The sequence below is a fragment of the Nicotiana sylvestris genome, chromosome 4, assembly GCF_000393655.2.
Source record: "Nicotiana sylvestris chromosome 4, ASM39365v2, whole genome shotgun sequence".
Classification (NCBI taxonomy): domain Eukaryota; kingdom Viridiplantae; phylum Streptophyta; class Magnoliopsida; order Solanales; family Solanaceae; genus Nicotiana; species Nicotiana sylvestris.
This window is the reverse complement of record NC_091060.1, coordinates 153162335-153184242: the sequence shown is the minus strand read 5'-3', so window position 1 is coordinate 153184242 and position 21908 is coordinate 153162335. Positions and strand designations below refer to the sequence as shown.

Genomic DNA, 21908 nt, shown 5'->3' with positions numbered 1-21908 from the left:
TCTTTCACTCCTTCCAAATTCCTTTGAATTCTTATCTTTTCTTAATTCCTATATTTGATGACATTGGTGCTTCAGTTGTTTAAATTGTCATATTATGTATTGTTGAAACTACTGTGCTTTTATTATAATTACTCCACTACGGGCAATCACTCCATTTTGTGCACTGACATTCACTTGTTGTTCTTGTTATTGTTTATGTTGTGTTGCCCAAGTGGCATGAGTTAATGTTGCTGAACTTCTTTTTGGTTGTGCTTCTTCTGTTATTCTTTTTGATGATGCCAAAAGGGGAAAGTTATATAGGTGTCAACATGGGGGAGGAACAGAATCGAATTGATATGTTGTGTTGTACATGAAAGATAGCTCTGCTTCACAGGGGGAACGTTGCCAATAATGCAGGGAAACATGTGAGGAATATGGTTCTCAAGAGATAGCTCTGCTTCGCAGGGGGAATGTTATTGATAATATGTTGATTATAGGTCTGATCCACATGAAACATGTGAGGAATCTGGTTCTCAAGAGGAATTTTAGTTTTGGGTTTGTCATCATCAAAAAGGGGGAAATTGATAAGTTATGGTACTTTGAATTTTGATAATTTGCCAAACAATCTTGAGGAACCAGTTGTGATCAGCTCCTTAGGTCTGGTTCTCATGGGGAATATGGCTGATTCGTAGGGGGAACTATGTGGAGATCTGGTTCTCAGTGGGAATATCAATTCTAAATTTGTCATCATCAAAAAGGGGGAAATTGATAGGTTACAAGTACCTTGGGCATAAGTACTTTACTTTGTGTTTTGATGATCTAACAAACTTACCATCCAGAACCAGATAAGGAACCTGTTACACATTTACCAGACCTTGAGATCACAAAGTTCTAGGTTGGGATCCAGCCCTTGGGAAAGCAAGGTGACTACTATTTACTGAATCAAAGGACTTGTAGGAGCTGACCATAGAAGAGCTGGTTGGAAATCTGAAAACCTACGAGATAAAGAGGAAGATAGACGGTGAAAGAAGAGAACCAAAGAAAGAAAAGAACCTGGTACTCAAAGGTGATAGCAATGACTCAAGTGAGGAAGAGTGAAAGGAACAGCTGAGGGAACAGGTCCCTACCAGTTTCCGAGGAGACTGTATGAAGTCAACTCTCTAGCAGGAAAGTTGTTTCCTGCACACGCTATTATACAGGAACAGTGCAACAGTTAACTTTCAATGAAAGGTTTTTTACCTACCTTGCTTATATCATTGTAAGTGATGTCACACAACTATAAATACAATCAAGGAAGGTAAAATAACTTACTTTATGAGAGAACTAAATAAAGGACCTGAAGCATGCCTGGTACAATCATTCAAGTTAATCGACTCAAGATAATCTGGGCAGTGTGCTTTAGACTTACAAGAACCAGATTAGGGACCTGATCCCTTAGTGTTCCCCTGACAGAAGTATAAGTCAACTATACAGCTAGAAAGTAACTGCAGAAAGTGACTGCCTATAACTATACACGCAACAGTGCAGCAGACAGTGCAACAGTCACTTCCTATTGCGAAAAGGCATGTACTAACCAAGATTTGACATCACCATTGTGATGTCTTTTGGAGTATAAACCTGGTGCAATACATAAGACATTCTCCAACACTTGCAAAAATTAGAAAAGGAAATATTCTCTCAAGTGCTAGCAACAACCTCTCCCAAGAACAAAGTTGATGCAACCTCAAGGACCTGATCCAAGATTGAAGATATCTTAAGTCCTTAGGTTTGTTGAGTCTTTGTTATTTGTTCCTCATTGTAACTCCTATCTTGCTTTCTTAGAAACTGTTTTTAAGAAACCCAAAATCCGTAAACTCTCTAGTTTATGTTGTGACTAGGTTTAGTCATAAGTTAAAGTCTTTGTAGTAGAGTTATTATAAAGTGGCTTGTAATAGTGTTATTACAAGTTAGAGTGATTGAAGTCTTTGTAATAGAGTTATTACAAAATGACTTATGGTGAGAGTATCACAAGTTAGTCAAAGTCTTTGTAACTAGAGAGTCACAAAGTGGTTTGTGGTGAGAGTACCACAAGTTAGTTGAGTTTAATCCTTTGTAATAGAGTCATTACAAAGTGGTTTGTAATAGGTGTTTACAAGTTAGTGAAGTTGAAAACCTACAAGTGTAGGTCGTGGTTTTTGTCCCCTTGAGTTGGGATTTTTCCACGTAAAAATCCTCTATGTTCTTTACTTACTGCCAAGCTACTGTGGGAACAATTAGAGAACCTGATTCCCTATACTGGTTGGTTTTACAGTCTCTTGCTTACAGTGGGAACTTGTAGAGAATCTGGTTCTCTATACAGTGGGAACTTATAATATGTCTCATTTACATACTGGTTCAGTAGTTAGCACTGTGGGAACTGATAAAGGACCAGATCTCTATACAATTGGGTTTATTAGTATTTTTAATGGAAGCTCATAGAGAACCCGGTTCTTTATACAGTCTGGTGGACGCTTAGTTTCTAACAAGTTGTTCGTCCGCCTTTAATGTATGATGTAGGGGCAGTCTTGATAGGTATTGCTTGAGTTCTTCCAAGGCTCGTTGGCATTCCGGGGTCCATTTGAAGTTATTTTTCTTCAACGAGAAAAATCGATGACTCTTGTCGGAAGACCTCGAGATGAACCGCCCTAGGGCAGCTATACGCCCAGTTAGCCTTTGTATGGACTTCACGTTGTCTACTATCGTGATATCCTTGATGGATTTGACTTGTCAGGGTTGATTTTGATTCCCCGATTGGATACCATAAACCCAAGAAATTTACTCGATCTGACTCCGAGCACACATTTTTTCGGATTCAGTTTCATGTTGTACTTCTTCAATATACTGAAGGTTTCCTGCAAATGCTTTAAATGGTCCTCTGCTTGCAGGGAATTAACTAACATATCATCAATATAAACTTCCATAGATTTCCCTATCTATTCTTCGAACATTCGGTTTACTAGGCGTTGGTAAGTGGCACCGACATTTTTTAACCCAAACGGTATTACATTATAACAGTACGTGTCGTACTTAGTGATGAAAGAGGTCTTTTTTTGATCATCCAGGTTCATTCGTATTTGGTTGTACCCAGAATAGGCATCGAAAAAATTGAGGATCTCGTGGCCGCCCGTGGCATCTATCATGCGATCGATGTTAGGCAAAGGAAAAGAGTCTTTGGGGAATGCTTTGTTTAACTCCTTGTAATCCACACACATTCTTAGTTTGCCCCCTTTTTTAGGGACTACTACTATGTTTTCTAGCCATTCCGGGTATTTGAATTCCCGGATGGACCCTATTTTAAGGAGACTAGTTACCTTGTCCTTGAAGAAAACATGCTTGATCTCGAACTGCGGTCTCTTTTTCTGCTTCACCGGATGGAATTTCGGGTCCAGGATCAGTTTATGAGTGGTGATCTCCGGTGGGATCCATGTCATATCAAGGTGGGACAAAGCAAAATAATTCATGTTAGTTATAAGAAATTGAATAAGTTTTTTCCTGAGCTCGGGGGTTAACCCCGTGCCCAGGTATACCTTTTTATCGGGCTGATACTCTATCAATGTGACTTGCACCAGCTCTTCGACTGTCGATTTGGTAGCGTCAGAATCATCAAGGACTATGAAGGACCAAGGAACCCCGTAATCATCGTCTTCGTCAGTCCCCTATTTGTCCTGCTAGGTCGAGGCCAACATCTATAATTGCTATTTGGCTTCCTATTTTGTTTTCGAATCCAATTTTTTTTTTGATGAGAGTGTCGATACAGGAATTACTTCATCAACATCAAACATTTCCTTTGCAGTGGGTTGCTCCTTGTAGATCGTTTTAATTCCCTCTGGTATCAGGAATTTCAACACCTGATGAAGGGTCGAGGGAACAACTCTCATGTTGTAGATCCACGACCTCCCGAACAGAGCGTTATACATTATGTCCCCCTCGATCACATAAAATTTTGTCTCTTGGATAGTTTCGGCCACATTTACCGGTAATGTTATCTCTCCCTTAGGGGTTTCACAACACATGTTGAACCCGTTTAGCACTTGGGCTACAGGTACGATTTGATCCTGTAGGCCGAGTTGTTTTACGACCCTCGATCGAATGATGTTGCTCGAGCTTCATGGATCAATTAACAAACATTTAACTCGAGTTTTATTCATGAGTACAGATATTACCAGTACATCATTATGGGGCTGTGTGATTCCTTCCACATCCTCGTTGTTGAAAAATAAAGTTCTTTCTCGCATGTAATCTCGAGTTCGTTTTTCCCACGTGATTGATACTTTGGTGCGCTTAAATATTGGACCTTGAGGAACATCATCCCCTCCGATGATCATATGAATCACGTGTTGAGTCTCTTCTTGCTTGTTTTGTTTATTGGAATCCATGTTTCTGAAATGATTCTTGGCTCGGTTTCTCAAAAACTCCCGAAGATGCCCGTTGTTGAATAATCAGGCTAGTTCTTCTCTTAATTGCCAATAATCTTCCGTTATGTGGCCATTGGTGCCATGATATTCGCACATTCTATCACTTCTCCTTTCATTTCGTACAGGATTCTGCCCGGGTCCATTGCTCCTATGATCTCTACTATATAGTTGGTATCAATCTTTGTTCGACCTTGGTTCTCAGTCAATATCCCTCTTAATTCTATCGACGGGTCTGATAGGATAAATGGACCCGAAAGGAGCCCCGAGTTGGTCATCTTCGACCCTGATCTTCGATTGATACCGATTATGCACATCGGCTAAGTGAAAACCGGATATTCTATCAAATTCTACTTCAATTGCTGCGAGGCCACCGAGCTTCAAACTTTCCAAGACATGAATTCTCTGAGCATTTCGTTGTCTTTCTGCTTTACTTTGAAAAGTTCTGATTTCCAAGTTTCAACCTTGATCGCTCCGGCGTGTGCCTTTACAAAAGAATCTGCAAGCATAGTAAACGAGTCAATAGAATTAGGCAGTAAATTGTGGTACCATATCATAGCCCCTTCGACAGGGTTTCTCTGAACTTCTTTAGTAAGACAGATTCGATTTCATCCTCTTGGTCGTTCCCTTTGATAGCACATGTGTAAGAGGTAACATGCTCGTTTGGATCGGTTGTTCCATTGTATTTAGGAATCTCAAGCATTAGGAACTTCTTGGGGATCGTTTTGGGAGCCGCGCTCGGGGGGAAAGGCTTCTGCACGAACTTTTTGGAGTCCAGACCCTGCAATATCGGTGGCTCCCCCAGAATTTGATCGACCTTGGAGTTGTAAGTTTCCACCTTCTTATCTTTTTCCTTGATCTTCTTTTCGCGGGAATCTATTCGTTTTGTCCGTTCTTCGAGCATCTTCATGATTGCAGGATCGGTCCCTAACTCTTTAGCATTTGATTTCTTTGAAAACGATTCGATCCTGTGGACAACTTCCTGTGACGGTTCGGGCTCGATCCTGCTGGTGGGTTATTCTGATTTTAGAGCTTGGCTATCGTTTCCTGTTGGGCCTGCAACATTTCGAAGATCACTCGTAGGTTGATCCTGCCATCTTCGTCGCCACGTGCACTTTGAGAGGGCTATATATGATCGGACGTCCCCATGGACGCTGCCCTCGGGATCGACTGCTAAATTGGCGTTGAGGGCTATATGTGAGTTGGCATCGATTGGATCTACAATCGGAACTCCATCGAGATCAATCGGGGGTACGTCGTTTCCTGGTGCTATGTTATCATTCTCGCCGTGGTGGCCGGAACCATTGTCGACGTGAAGGGGTGCTGACTGAGAGTTCGACATTCTGATCCTAGAATCAAAGATACTTCAAAGAACAAGTGAAAAATAGTGTGTTATGAAAGTTTGCACCGAGTAACCACTATTATCCTTAGTCCCACTGTGAGCGCCAAACTGTTTACCCGAAAATCAAATAACAATTAAATTTATACACGTTTTTAAGGGTACATGATATAACTTGGTACAAATTAAGAAGAATAAATTAATATTGAAATTGACTACAAAAGAACAAATGCAAACCACACAAATTGAATAGTCTTGGCCCTCGAGTTCAGCCACCCTCGAACCAAAGGTGTTCCAACTGAAGTATGAACAAAGTAATAGAGTAACAAGATAATGAAAACTAGAAAATGACAGTATATTGCTTGATGTTGCGTAATAATAATGTGTTTTACAAATGATCAGACTCTCTTTATATAGTAGGGGAGTCCTACTTTGGTACAGTTCTATATGAGGTTGGAAATATCATGATTAACTGATTAATCAGCCTCTTCTTGCTACGTGCTGGGATTTCCGCCATGATCCTCGCCCGATTGCGGATATTTTGGCTTTTCGTTATTTGGCTCGGTAGGTTTCCCTCGATCTTGCTCCATCTCTATCTTGCTCGTTTTCGATCTTGGCCGATCTCGATCTTGGCCGATCTCGATCTTGATCGGTTTCTGGATTACGAGCTCGACGATCTATCTTTGCACTATGGTTCGATATAACACGAGGTCGAACCTTGGCCTATCATATTTCGATCTCGATTAGTCATGCAAAAGGCAAGCCCAATTTTGACCGTATACAATTCTATAGTTAACGTATATAGGATAGATGAGGCGTATAAAGCATCGAACAACATGCATGATAGCTCACGTAGGAGCACATTCTAATGCTGAATTTCCGATGTAAATGACTAATTTAACTGTAATAAATGACTAATTTAACTGTAAGAAATGACTAATTTAACTTTAACATGTCTTTTTAAAAAAAAAAAAAAAAACTAAAAAGAAAAAGCTTAGCCTAGTGGTGCTTCCAATGATTTCATTTATACTTTCTCCTCCACCCCATTAACCCTTTTGGCAAAGAGGTCTTCAAAAGAAACTACATAAACCTTTTTCATTAGGGGCAGGACCTTCACTTTTCTTTTCCTTTCCCTTTCTTCTTTCTTCCTTTTGTACTTATTATTAAATTTTAAAAAAAAAAATGTGTATGTTTCATTTAGTACATTAAAAGAAAAAGCTTTGTCTAGCTTACAAATTCTCACTCCAAAGTAGCATATTTTATTTTAAAATGACAATGACTCCCTTGTAATTCAGCAAGTCATTGCATTGATATTAACATTTTTAACTTGCAAGTCCTTCACCTCCGAGCATATGAATATTGAGCAAAAATCTAAGAAAAAAATTGAAAATCTAAGCACGTCTATTTGTCAAATTTTTACCCGTACCAGTGCTTACACCAAGTCAGTAGAAATATGACATGTGTTTGCATATTCACCGCTATAACTTAACCATAATTAATACATATTCTTACTTCAAAATTATTTAATCATGATAAGTTGAATTGGTTTAATGTAACATTCGGTAATGATAAGTATTTATCAATTGATTGGCTCACCTAGGCCAAGGCAAAAGTCATGTCACTCAATGCCTAGCATATTGCTTCTGAACCAGCCAAATGCAGTATAAAATTGTGAATTCAGTCGTATATTTTAATTTTTATATTTAAAATATAAACATGTAAAATTGCTAGACGATAAAATTATACTAGCAGAACTTAGGATATACACAACGTCACAAGACTTAAACTGCTAATGAGGAGTCACAAAGTAAGAAACATTACACTTTTAACAAATAAAATGTTATAATTTAACAAGTAGTCGTTGCCTTACACCCAATCTGTCGTTTTGACTGTTCATGGCAAATGGAAGATGGCTTAATTGTTCATTGATATTTTTTCCTAACTGATTTCTGTATTTTCAAGTGAACGAGCTTATCCTACTGTACTCTCGTGTGTTTTGGAAGAAGGTAATGCTCCTTTTTCATAAATGATGATAACAGTCTCAAGCCTGTGATTTTTTCCTCGTCTCCTAATTAAGTTCCCACCTAAGTTCAATTAGGAAGTCTTGTTAGTCTTCGGAAGAAGCTAATATAGAACTATTATCCGAGATTAATTAATATAAACTTGCTCATATTTGTAAAATCGTGAAATACGTTAATTTTTTACTTGAGTGTAATTCCAATTACATCCATGCTTGTAGTCATTGATAATTTCAAGACATTTCTAAGTGTTTGACTTAGCATAATAAGTGATAATTCTCTTACACGCCTAATCACCTATATATTGTTCTCTGTGGGATTCGACCCCGACTTATAGTTGGGTAAATTATATTGCACGCGACCATATCCATTTACCTTTTAGTAGCGAATTTGGACGTCATCAAATAGTGCCCTTAAAAAAAGGGCACTTGTGCAAATGTAATGAGGTTTAATGAGGTCCAAGCCATAGGAGGATTCACTTGTTCGGTGGGGGGCGTAGGTATAACTATGATTTCAACTAGAACTATACACATTATTGAAGATTTCTATAGGTCATGTTTATATTGAATTGGTATACCAATTATCACAAAAGAATTAGCTGTCTCTATATCCACTTGATTTACCTTTGGTCCAGGCTCGAATCATTCATCATAAAGATGAATGTTCTCATAAAATGAAAAAGGGAATATGTTGGTGGGCTCAATAAAATTATCAGTGATCATAAAGCTTATCCTTTTGAAGCCCTATTCTTTTCATACATCATGAAATTGACCATCGGCCAAAATGCATTACTCTGAATGACCAGCAATCTATAATCTAACTGTTGAGTTTCTTTTTTAATATAGAAAGGTATTAAAAAAAAGGTGAGTGGGAAATGGAGGGAAATGAAAATTTTGAGTAAAATTTTAAGTTTCTCTCTCCTTTTAATGAGACATTGTCCCTCATTGGCAGAGGAAAAAGAGTTTGGTGGGTTTATATACAAATGCATTTCATGTAGCTCTTAAAGAGTTAGGAAGAAGGCAAGCCTCGCGCCGTCGTCGCTTGCTCGGCTCGGCTTCGGCTACGGCTACGGCTTTGGCTTCGGATTTGGACCAAATTTATTTGTTAATAGTAGATATTAACGTAATATTATCCGTGTTTGTAACGGATATGTTCCAATCCGTGTATTGTACCACCAGTTGCAATAGCAGCCGCCTAGTGCTCCTCCCACCATGGCTAAGTGCTTGCTCCATAACAAGCTAGTGCATGCTCCACCATGGAGAGGGGGAGGGTCTCACAACTGACTGCTATAAATATGAACAACAGCAATTGGAGAAAAGACACACCAAAAACAGAATTGAGAGCTATTGATCTTCTCTTCACCGAAAACTCAACGTTGGCTATAATTTGCATTCCTTCCCCTCAGAATTTCCATTCGACTTCTGAGTTTTCCTCCCTTGTTCTGCATTATTTTAAACTACAAATAAAGCATCCGTAAGTGTGATTTGTTGTCGAACTTTGTATTCGCTGAAACACTGGGGTTTGAAGTACCGCTACACCAGTATGTAATTCGTTCTATCCTGGGAGGAAATAATCCATAACCTTGGGTACTAGGAGGGGATTAAATTCCTTAAGGAAACACTGTGAATTCAGTGGGCTCGAATTAATTTCTGTTTTACTTATATTTACGTTTATAAGCTAACGTTCTAATTTCCAGAATCATTATTTACAAATACATGCATAATAACAACAAGCTTAAGGAATTTAATAATTTTAATTTCTGTATTTGTGTTATTCTTATTATTCTGGAAACTTAAAACCTTTGTGGTTTTGTGTACTCCTATTTGGAGAGTAAAGCCTTCGTGGTATTTTGTTGGAGATTAAAATCTACGTGATTTTTCACTCCAGTTTTAAACGTTTATTAAATGTTTGTTTGTGTCATTTTTTTTTGAAAAAAAAATGGCGAATGACGGAAATCAAGCTGTTCCGATGATGACTGCCAACGCATCGACAAGTCGAACTCCGGCGTTGGCACCAGCAGAGAAATACGGAAAATTTTCTATGATGGATTTCAAGCGCTGGCGGCAGAAGATGTTCTTCTACTTGACTACGTTATGTCTACAGAAGTTCATCAAGGAAGATGTTCCTGATCTTCCAGATGAAACTCCAGAAAATGAAAGCTTTCTCGTGATTGAGGCGTGGAAGCGTTCTGACTTCTTGTGCAGAAATTATATTCTTAGCGGACTGGAGGATAATCTGTATAATGTATACAGTGGCGTGGAGACGTCAAAAGAATTGTGGAATGCGCTTGAAAAGAAATACAAAACTGAAGATGTCGGGATGAAGAAATTCGTCGTTGCAAAATTTTTGGACTACAAAATGGTAGATAGCAAGTATGTTATTACCCAAGTCCAGGAATTGCAAGTGATTATTCATGATCTACTTACTGAAGGTATATTTAAAATGAATATTGATATTGAAAGTAAAATTTTTAGTAATTTTACTAACGAAATTTTCATTGAAGGTCTTGTCATCAATGAAGCATTCCAAGTAGCAGCAATAATTGAGAAGTTGCCTCCATTGTGGAAGGACATCAAAAATTATTTGAAAAATAAACGAAAGGAGATGTCCCTTGAAGATCTCATTGTTCGATTGAGAATCGAAGAGGACAATAAAGCTGCTGAAAGGAGAGGCCGTGGAAATTCAACAATAATGGGAGCAAATATTGTTGAAGATAACAAAAAGAGAAAGAAGGCTTCTGGTCCGAAATACAACCCAAGCAAGAAGCGGTTCAGTGGAAACTGCTACAACTGTGGGAAAATCGGACACAAATCTACGGAGTGTCGTGCTCGGAAGAAAGACAAGCAAAGGGGTCAAGCAAACATGGTAGAAAAGCATGATGATGTTGATGACTTGTGCGCCATGCTTTCTGAATGCAACCTGGTAGGAAACCCAAAGGAGTGGTGGATTGATTCTGGAGCCACTCGCCATGTTTGTGCTGTGAGGGAAGCATTTTCTACATATGCTTCTGCTGGACCCGAAGAGACGCTCTCTATGGGAAATGCTGCTACAGCAAAAATTGAAGGATACGGTAAGATATTTCTCAAGATGACTTCTGGCAAGGTCATGACTTTGAACAACGTCCTTCATGTTCCCGAGATTAGGAAGAACTTAGTCTCTACTGGACTTCTTGTAAAGCACGGTTTCAAGTGCGTTTTTGTATCTGACAAGGTAGTGATTAGTAAGAATGAAATGTTTGTAGGAAAAGGTTACCTTACTGAGGGCCTTTTCAAGCTGAATGTAATAGTTGTTGAAACTAATAATAAAACTTCAGCTTCTTCTTACTTACTTGAGTCAAATGATTTATGGCATGTACGTTTGGGTCATGTCAATTATAAAACCTTGCGAAAAATGATTAACTTGGAAGTATTGCCTAAGTTTGAATGCGAAAAATCAAAATGTCAAATATGTGTGGAATCTAAGTATGTTAAACATCCTTATAAGTCGGTTGAAAGGAATTCAAATCCTTTAGACTTAATTCACACAGATATTTGTGACATGAAGTCAATACCATCTCGCGGTGGAAAGAAGTATTTCATAACTTTTATTGACGATAGTACTCGATATTGCTATATTTACTTACTTAATAGTAAAGATGAAGCAATAGACGCATTTAAGCAATACAAAAATGAAGTTGAAACGCAACTTAACAAGAAAATCAAAATGATAAGAAGTGATAGGGGTGGTGAATATGAATCTCCTTTTGAACAAATATGTTTAGAATATAGAATTATTCATCAAACAACAGCCCCTTACATGCCTCAATCCAATGGGATTGCGGAAAGAAAGAATCATTCATTAAAGGAGATGATGAACGCATTGTTGATAAGTTCTAGTTTGCCACCGAACTTGTGGGGGGAAGCCGTTCTTACGACTAACCGAATACTAAATCGAGTACCCCATAGCAAAACACAATCCATTCCATATGAAAAATGGAAACGAAGAAAGCCCAACTTGAATTATTTTAAAGTGTGGGGGTGTCTGGCAAAAGTACAAGTTCCTAAACCCAAAAAGGGTAAAAAAAATAGGACCGAAAACAATTGATTGTGTTTTTATAGGATATGCGACCAATAGTAAAGCATATCGATTTCTGGTTCATTAATCAGAAAATCTTGACATTCATAATAATACGGTTATAGAATTAGATAATGTTGAGTTCTTAGAAAATATATATCCGTATAAAAAGGAATGTGAGTTGTTTGGTGAAGGATCTAAACGACCTCGGGAAGAAACAAAAGAAATTACATTTTATCAGGAGGATCCAAGACGTAGTAAACGTCAAAGAACGTCTACTTCGTTTGGACCAGATTTTTTGACTTTCTTATTGGAAAATGAGCCTCGAACATTTAAAGAAGCTATGTCTTATTCGGAATCATTGTTCTGGAAAGAGGCAGTCAATAGTGAAATAGAATCCATATTGAACAACCATACATGGGAATTGATTGATCTTCTTCCTGAAAATAAACCTTTGGGGTGTAAATGGATTTTTAAAAGAAAAATGAAAGATGATGGCACTATTGATAAATTTAAAGCAAGACTTGTTGTCAAAGGGTATATACAATGAGAAGGTCTTGACTACTTTGATACATATTCTCCAGTGACGAGAATTACGTCCATACGAATGCTATTAGCTTTAGCTGCAGTTTATGGTCTTGAAATTCATCAAATGGACGTAAAGACAACCTTCTTAAATGGAGATTTGGAGGAAGAAATTTACATGGAACAACCTGAAGGGTTTGTAGTTCCAAGTAAAGAAAAGAAGGTATGTAGACTTGTTAAGTCCCTCTACGGACTAAAACAAGCACCCAAACAATGGCATGCGAAATTTGACCAAACAATGTTGTCAAATGGTTTTAAGATAAATGAATGTGATAAATGTGTGTGCATTAAAAATGTTCCAAATCACATAGTCATTGTTTGCCTATATGTGGATGATATGATGATAATGAGTAATGACATTGCCAACATAAATGCGACTAAGCGTATGCTAACTAGCAAGTTTGATATGAAGGACTTGGGAGTTGCAGATTTAATTCTGGGGATTAAGATCCAAAAGACTCCTCAAGGTCTGGCATTGTCACAATCTCATTATATTAAGACAGTACTTGAAAAATTCAAGCACTTAGGCTTTAAAGTTGCAAAGACTCCAATTGACGTGAATCTTGCATTAGCAAAGAACAAAGGCCAAAGCATATCACAATTGGATTATGCTCGTGTGTTGGGATGCTTAATGTACATCATGAATTGTACACGACCAGATATAGCTTGTGTTATAAGTAAACTGAGTCGATACACGAGCAATCCAGGCCAATCTCACTGGATGGCAATGAAACGAGTTTTGGGATACTTAGAACATACCCAAAACTTTGATTTGCACTACAGTAAATATCCTGCGGTGATTGAAGGATATTGTGATGCAAATTGGATCACCGGTTCAACTGATTCGAAGTCCACAAGTGGATATGTATTCACTATTGGTGGAGGAGCGGTATCTTGGAAGTCGTCCAAACAAACATGTATTGCCCGCTCTACAATGGAGGCTGAGTTCATAGCCTTAGATAAAGCCGGTGAAGAAGCTGAATGGCTCCGGAATTTCTTGGAAGATATTCCATTTTGGCCCAAACCGTTGGCACCAATATGCATACACTGTGATAGCCAAGCGGCAATTGGAAGGGCTGGGAGCGTTATGTATAACGGTAAATCTCGTCATATACGACGAAGACATAAAACCGTTAGGCAACTTCTCTCTAGAGGAATTATCACGATTGACTATGTAAAGTCAAGTGATAATGTGTCGGATCCACTTACAAAAGGTCTAACTAGAGAGGTAGTTGAGAAATCATCGAGGGAATGGGACTATGGCCGAGAACAAGTCATTGTGGCGGTAACTCTACCTAGAAGACTGGAGATCTCAAGATCTAGGTTCAAAGAGATCAAACAAAGTCATTAATGACGGTTCAACATTGTCAACAAAACTTTTGGTCCATTCTCGTGATGAGACAATGTTCAGTACCAAGGATAAAACATGAAGGCTTTTTAATGATTTTTAAATTTGATACGGGGTATATCAAATAGTGTATCTACGGGATGACACGTTTAGAAATCACCTATGTAAGTGTGAAGTGTTAGCCGCTTCAAGGAGAATTTTGCAAGGCCAATTCTCTACGCACTTATGAAACCAGGCGGTGTTCATGGCTGAAACGAACACAACAATGAGAACCAAAGACGGTTAAGGGTTGATTGTGTGACTTATGGTTGTCTAGGTATACACTAAAGTTCGACGGTTCAAAGATATCAAATCTACCGATTGACCGAGTATATCCGACATAAGTTCACTACGGAAAGTTCAAAGGGAAACCTACTTATCGAGATGCAATTAATCCTTGTTTGCAAATCACACAAGTTTTTCATGCATACTTCCGTGATATAGTCATTCCCCATTCATGTGGGGGATTGTTGAGTTTCTTTTTAATATAGAAAGGTATTAAAAAGAGGGTGAATGAGAAATGGAGGGAAATGAAAATTTTGAGTAAAATTTTAAGTTTTTCTCTCTTTTTAATGAGACATTGTCCCTCATTGGTAGAGGAAAAGGAGTTTGGTGGGTTTATATACAAATGCACTTCATGTAGCTCTTAAAGAGTTAAGAAGAAGGCAAGTCTCGTGCCATCGTCGCTCGCTCGCTCGCTCGCTCGACTTCGGATACGGCTACGACTTCGGATTCGGATTCGGATTTGGATTTGGTCAAATGATCGATTGATTGATTAATTTTTTGGACCAAATTTATTTGTTAATTGTAAATATTAACGTAATATTATCCCTGTTTGTAGCGGATATGTTCCAATCTGTGTATTGTACCATCAGTTGCAATAGCAGCCGCCTAGTGCTCCTCCCACCATGGCTAAGTGCTTGCTCCATAACAAGCTAGTGCATGCTCCACCATGGCTTGCTCCATAACAAGCTAGTGCATGCTCCACCATGGAGAGGGGGCGGGTCTCACAACTGACTGCTATAAATATGAACAGCAGCAGTTGGAGAAAAGACACACCAAAAACAGAATTGAGAGCTATTGATCTTCTCTTTACCGAAAACTCAACGTTGGCTATAATTTGCATTCCTTCCCTTCAGAATTTCCATTCGACTTCTGAGTTTTCCTCCCTTGTTCTGCATTATTTTAAACTACAAACAAAGCATCTATAAGTGTGATTTGCTGCCGAACTTTGTATTCGCTGAAACACTGGGGTTTGAAGTACCGCTACACCAGTGTGTAATTCGTTCTATCCTGGGAGAAAATAATCCATAACCTTGAATACTAGGAGGGGATTAAATTCCTTAAGGAAACACTGTGAATTCAGTGGACTCGAATTAATTTCTGTTTTACTTATATTTACGTTTATAAGCTAACATCCTAATTTCCAGAATCATTATTTACAAATACAGGCATAATAACAACACTAACTTGGTTGCCAAAGAAGTACGATTATCTTTGTAAGGTCCTAGGGAAAGAAAAATTGGTACTACTAAATATAGGCGATACGAATTCAAATTAATTTTGTACTGTTTTCTTATTGCCTTGAGCTTCCAATTACTTGTTCACATGGAACGGTTTGAATGGGTGCTAGTGCTACTAAGCAAAGCCACTAACAATGGATGGGCTATGTTTTTTTCCCACTCTCTATATATATATCTACTACATTATAAGTATGAAGCCCCTAAGTTAAAGTTAAATTACTAAAATGTTCATTAAAAGCTAAATGATCATTTTACCCTTCACTACTCCTATAACAATATTGTTCCAAAAAAGTAGTGTTACCTTCCAATCTTTCTGTGTCTATATTTAGTTGAGATACAATGATGTATCTGATAACTATTTGAAGTTATGGTGCCTTTTGAGTTTCCGCCCAAATTCAAAGAATGTGTTAGCTAGTTCATCATTAAATTGCTCGATGCAATGACCAAGAAACCAAGCAGTTACAAGTTCTTTTGGGTTTACCAAACCGCTGATCATAACCTAGCCTTAAAAACTGGTTAATCTGTAGTTGCAATGCATTCTCAAAACCCTTGTGAGATCCTGATATGGTTATTATCTCAACTTCTCAAGGATTCAAAGATTGTTGATCCCTTGGGAATAATTATTACACTCCAGTTTTCCTTCTCAAATTGATCTACTTTAATACTAATTAAAACATAGAGAGCAGTGGATAATAATTAATGTCTCCACCATGCTGTCATCATCTATTTTCCTTTTAATTTATCTGGAAATCTATATAGAATGGCGAGCTTCAAACTTTAAGCGACTAACATATATTGACAATGAAAAAAGCAAGAAATGAAAAAGGCAAAAGGAGCTATCATTAGCCCAGTGTATTTTATCGCCTGTCTTATGATATTATTTAGTACTAAGTTTTTGTAAATGTGCTTGTTTTGCTTATATAGTATGTTCATGTGCTTTAGCTTTTTCTAGAGCCCTTTTTCATATGATTTAACTTATTTCAATTATCTGTTGCAATAGAAGGAGATTGAAGAGGAAAATGGTGATATCAGCAAAAAGGCTTTGTAGAATTAGCAAAAGGAAGAGCTGAAGAAGTCGGAGCGAGTAACAAATTTATGGTGTTGAGTTCTTTATTGGATGCTTAAGCAAATTTGATTGTGATGTATCTTTTTCTAATTTGATCAAATAAATTTTGTATTTAAACATTAATTAATAATATGCCCTTTTCGCAGTTTAAACAATATTCACCCCCATAATTTGTAATGTACTAAAATTGGAGCCATATAAGTTAATTAGATTTAATTTGTACGTGCAGATTCAAATGCCTAGATAATATTTTTTCCTACTGCAATTGAAAGTTTCTGGTTCTGTATTCCCTAATTTTAGTGATGTAAAGGTTAAACCTCAAGGTCTTTAAAAGTATATCCTTCCCAAATCTATGAAAGAAAATAGTGAATAAGAAGATTTGTTGAAAAAGAGAATTAACTAATATAACTCTTAAGTTACATGATAATTTTATTAACATTAATAATCTGGAACTTATAGTAAAATTTTTTAGAGTTTAAATGAGAAATAAAGAGACGTGATATACAACGCGCAAAGCACGTACCCTAAGACTAGTTACTATAAAAGCAGGACCCCCCTAAACTAAAAGTTAAATTACTTAATTGCCCCTGTTATTAACCTGAAGACCATTAACTACCGTTCCTAAGGTTTTGAACCGTTGCAACCTTATCGCTACTCTCGGCAATGAATCGTTGCTCCCCTCATGACGCCTCTTAACATGCCTTTCCAAACAACGTCTCTTTTGTCCTTTTTCTTACCACTTACCAAGTTTGTGTGCTTAATTGTTACAATTTCTTCCATCTATCTCCAACCAAAATCTACTCGTAGGTTCACTTCTTTTTACCTGCATTCTTATTTATTGCATGTGTATATCAAGTTATGTAATAAAAAGTTTTGTAAAATAAATATTAGTATTATTAAAATAAAGTTTTAAGAAAAATATTCTCACAAAAATCTTCTATCAAAATACTTTTCTACGCACGAAAGTTACGCAAATTAGCAAGATTGGACACTTCAAAATTGAGAATATTCTAATTCTATGAATAATTAGTCAAGAACTCATGTCCAATAAATCAAAAGTACTAAACAGCATCACACATCCAAAAAAATTGTTTAACTTATCAAAGTATAGGAGGGCACAATCATCTTTTGAAATGGATCAATCGAGTTAGATCACTCCTTCTCGATTATAATAAAAATATACAATTGGCTCCATAGGTCAATACTCTTATTTCTATATATTTGTCCAGTAATAACAGACTATTCGCTAGAGGTATTCTTTTAAAAAGAATCGAATGCTAATTAGCGTAGACTTTATTCAGGAATTCAAGTCTTTGAACAAAGACTCATTGTTAATGTATAATTAGGTAAAAACTATCATAATGGCATGTTATTATAACAGTAGTTAAAGAAACAAATGGAATACTAAGAGATACAAAGAAGTAACATAATCAAGAAAAAGATACACATAGATTGAAGAATATATTAGAACTCATATGAGAATGGTTAGTACATGTGACTTGTGTGGTCACACCTTTTTTATCAACTAACAACAACAACAAACCCGATCCCAACAAGTGGGGTCTGGGGAGGGTAGTCTGTACGCAGACATTACCCCTACCTAATACAGGTAAAAAGGTTGTTTCCAATAGACCCCCAGCTCAGGAAGGGTAAGAAGAAGAAGAGGAAAGTAAGGGAGGAAGAAAGATGGAAGATAAAAGAAAAAAGAGCAATAAAGGATAAGTGATACCAAATAATAGCAACAGAGAATACAATATTTGAGGCGAACAAAACCACATAACATAACCTTTTTTATCAACTGTTCCGTAATATTCACCAAAACACCTTTGTCTTTCTTTTTCCTTTCTCACAAGACCTCTCACATAATTATTGCTTGTGTATAGTGTTCAAGTATTTCTTTCCTGACCAAAATACATTCTTCTCTCCTGCCTTGATTCTACGTGCAAAGTAATAGTTGATGATTCGTGTTTCAACTATTCTTGGAATGTATTTTATTTATCTTATTAGAGCCGTATATTTCATGATCCAGTTAATTATTGAATAAAAAAGTAAAAGATATTGGTTAGATGTATTTGTTGTGTTAATCCTTACAAAAATATACATCGACTTTATGCACACACAGTAGATGTGATTAGTATCTTTTTTAATCTGAAAATATTCTATTGAAGATAGAAGTGGTCACGTGTCTATCATGTGAGTGGAGTTAAGTTAGTTAAGAAAGATTAGTTAGTTGTAACTAATTATGGGATTGGTTAGTTTAGAGGCAAGAGGTCAGTAGGTTAGATGCTATAATTGAAGCGTGTATATATACATAGCTTTAGAAGATTGTAATTAGAGCTTCAACATATGATTCATTTTCTTTTCTCAAACAGAAATTCTCTCTAGAACATTCTCCTCCATCTTCCGCCTTTGTTGTCTTCTCTGAAGCTCTCATATTTTCATTATGGTATCAGAGCAGGGACAATAGATCCACGTTCACTGCAGTTGTTATTCATCGGTTTTCTCCGGCAATTTTCTGTCGTAGATCGATTGTGAATTTTTCAATAGATTGAACTAGGGCACAGTTTTTTTTTCTCGCAATTTGCGATTGAAAAACTCTGTTAGTTGTGGAAAATAAAACTCAGTCTACTTGAGGTTGATAGACATGGCAATTGGAGATGAAATTCCAGCTGGAACCAGCACAAACTCAACCGCCAAAACCATCGATCATCATCATCCTCTGTTTCTGCAGCCAAGTGACATACCAGGTAGTTCCTTGATTTCAATTCAGCTAACTGGAAGTGAGAAATATGCAGTATGGAGTAGATCTATGAAAATAGGATTGATAGGAAAGAGCAAATTAGGGTTCGTTGATGGACGGTACACTAAGGATAAGTTTGATCAGTCATTGCATGAACTATGGAAAAAATGTAATGCAATAGTTTTGTCTTGGATCATGAATGTTGTGAGCAAGGAATTGCTTAGTGGTATTGTGTATAAGTCAAGTGCACATAAAGTGTGGACAGATTTGAAGGATAAATATGATAAAGTCGATGGATCTCTCATATTTTTTCCGCATAAGAAAATTACAACTTTGTCGCAAGGAATCTCTACTGTGTCCGCCTATTTCTCACGATTGACAGATTTATGGGAAGAATATGATGCCTTGATGCTATGTCTTGGATGTGACTGTCCAGAATCTAAGAGCTACTCGGAGCATTTCGAATATCAGAGATTGCTACAATTTCTGATGGGCCTGGATGAGACATATGCACAAGCTAGGAGTCAGATTTTAATGATGAACCCAATACCTTCTGTCAACAAGGCCTATTCTATGGTTGTTTCTGAAGAAAGTCATAGAAATATGGGAAAATCTACACAGACATTAGACATGGGAGATAGTACAGCATTATTCACTAACAAAGGAGGCAGAAATACAGGAAACACATATAAGCCTAGAAGAAACAATCTATTTTGTGACTATTGTAACTATAAAGGTCATACAAGAGAAACATGTTACAAACTTCATGGCTATCCAAATAACTTCAAAGCAAGAAGAAAAGCCAATAATTTTCCACAAAGACCAATGGTTAACACCACGAATGAAGGACAACAGTATATGGGAAAGGCAACAGCAAATGCAGTATCTTAGGAAGGGCAGTAGATGCTGAACTCAGCAGCTGGAAATCCAAGACCTGCATTGCCTCAACCAATAATGTTCACTCAGGAATAGTATGATCAAATTCTGAAATTGCTCAAGAAAGACACAGGTGACAATTCACAGCATTTTGCAGGTACGACCAAGGTAACTACATTAGCTGACAAGTCAAAAGGTGAAAACTGGATAGTAGACTCTGGTGCAATCAATCACATGGTTCACACCAGAGAATTACTTGACAAGATTAATACAAATAGCTTAAAGTTTGACTCTAAGGTTCATTTACCTGATGGTACATCACTAAATATTGCTTGTACTGGAGAGAGTAGGATTGGTGAATGTGGTGTTATCAGGAATGTACTACACATTCCAGATTTTAAGTACATTCTGTTGTCAGTCTCTAAACTTACAAGGGACTTACATTGTTTTTTGTCCTTCTATCCTAACTTTTGGATTATGCAGGACCTTCACAATGGGAAAGTGAAGGAGATTGGTAACGAGCTTGAAGGATTGTATAATCTGCAGAATAAGCAGGATAAAGCCAAGGCTGCAACTGTGCAATCACGTGATCATTCCATAGTAGAAGAGGATCTAGGGGTCTGGCATGGGAGACTTGGACATGCCCATGATAAAGTGGTGAAGCAAATCCCAAACATGAAGTTCAAAGTAAACAATGACAGAATAAAAGATTGCACAATATGGCCACTAGCTAGACAAGGAAGATTGCCATTTCCAAAGAGTACAAGCAGATCTAATAAGCCTTTTGAGCTGATTCATGTAGATGTATGGGGTCCATATAGAGTAGCAGTCACAATGGATACAAATTTTTTCTTACTATAGTAGATGATTACACTAGAATGATATGGGTTTACTTGTTGAGACTTAAGAATAATGTGATTGTATACTTGAAACAGTTCTTTGCCTTAATAAAAACTCAGTTTGGAGGAAGAGTCAAAATTTTGAGAAGTGATAATGGGACTGAAAATTTCAATTCTGAATGCAGCATTTTGTTTCAATTATATGGTACGACTCATCAAAGTTCTTGTGTCCATACTCCACAACAGAATGGGGTAGTGGAAAGAAAACATAGACATATACTTGTAAGCACGTGATTTTTGCCCTATATGAGAATTACTCCCAAAAAATCCAAAAATAAAATGATTTTTCTTTGGTGTGCAATTTTGTGATATTTTGTGATATTTTGAATAATTATTTGTATTTGTCTGTGCGTGTTTATTTGATAAATTAATAAAAAATACAAAAATATGTCAGATTTTGCATGTAGGATTTAATTCTATAGTTGTTAGTAATTAAATTTGTTTTACAAAAATTAAAAAATTACAAAAATAAGCATCGTTTGCATTTTTAGCATTTAATGTCCAAATATACAATTTTATGCTTAATTAATACTTAATTGTGCGTTAATTGTTATTGGGAGTTAATTTGCGCTTTTATAACTTAATTTAATTCTTAATAATAGTTTAAGTATTTTTATAATTTAGTTTTAGAGAAATAAAAGAAGAAAAGAAAGCAAAAATATAAAGAAAGTCGGAATTAGGCCTCTTCTTCAATTTCAAGCCACAGGCCCAAAAATTGGCCCAATCTTCCCTACGACCCAGTCCATTTCGAACTGGGTCGACCCAGTCCATAACCCAAAAGACTCAAACCCCATTTGTCTTTCATTTTTACAAAACAAAAACAAAACAAAAAAAAATAAGAGAAGAAAACCCTAAAAATCTAAACCATCCGCCCCCCCCCCCCTCTCCTATCTTCTTCTTCTTCTTCCTCAAGCTCACATCCCTTCCTCCCATGGCAGACCTTCCCCCCTCACACCCCTGCCCCCCTCACGTCAACACACACACAACACAACCACTCTCACCCCCACGACATC

At 37.1% G+C, this 21908-nt stretch overlaps 1 protein-coding gene across 1 annotated transcript; it reads left to right on the top strand.

Moving 5' to 3' along the window:
• The first annotated feature begins 19024 nt into the window (after positions 1–19024).
• On the top strand, positions 19025–20857 carry LOC104237472 (uncharacterized). Its single transcript, XM_009791626.2, has 3 exons — positions 19025–20002; positions 20120–20374; positions 20480–20857. Exons 1-3 carry the CDS (start codon positions 19025–19027, stop codon positions 20855–20857), a joined length of 1611 nt encoding a protein of 536 aa, XP_009789928.2.
• Positions 20858–21908: the final 1051 nt, after the last annotated feature.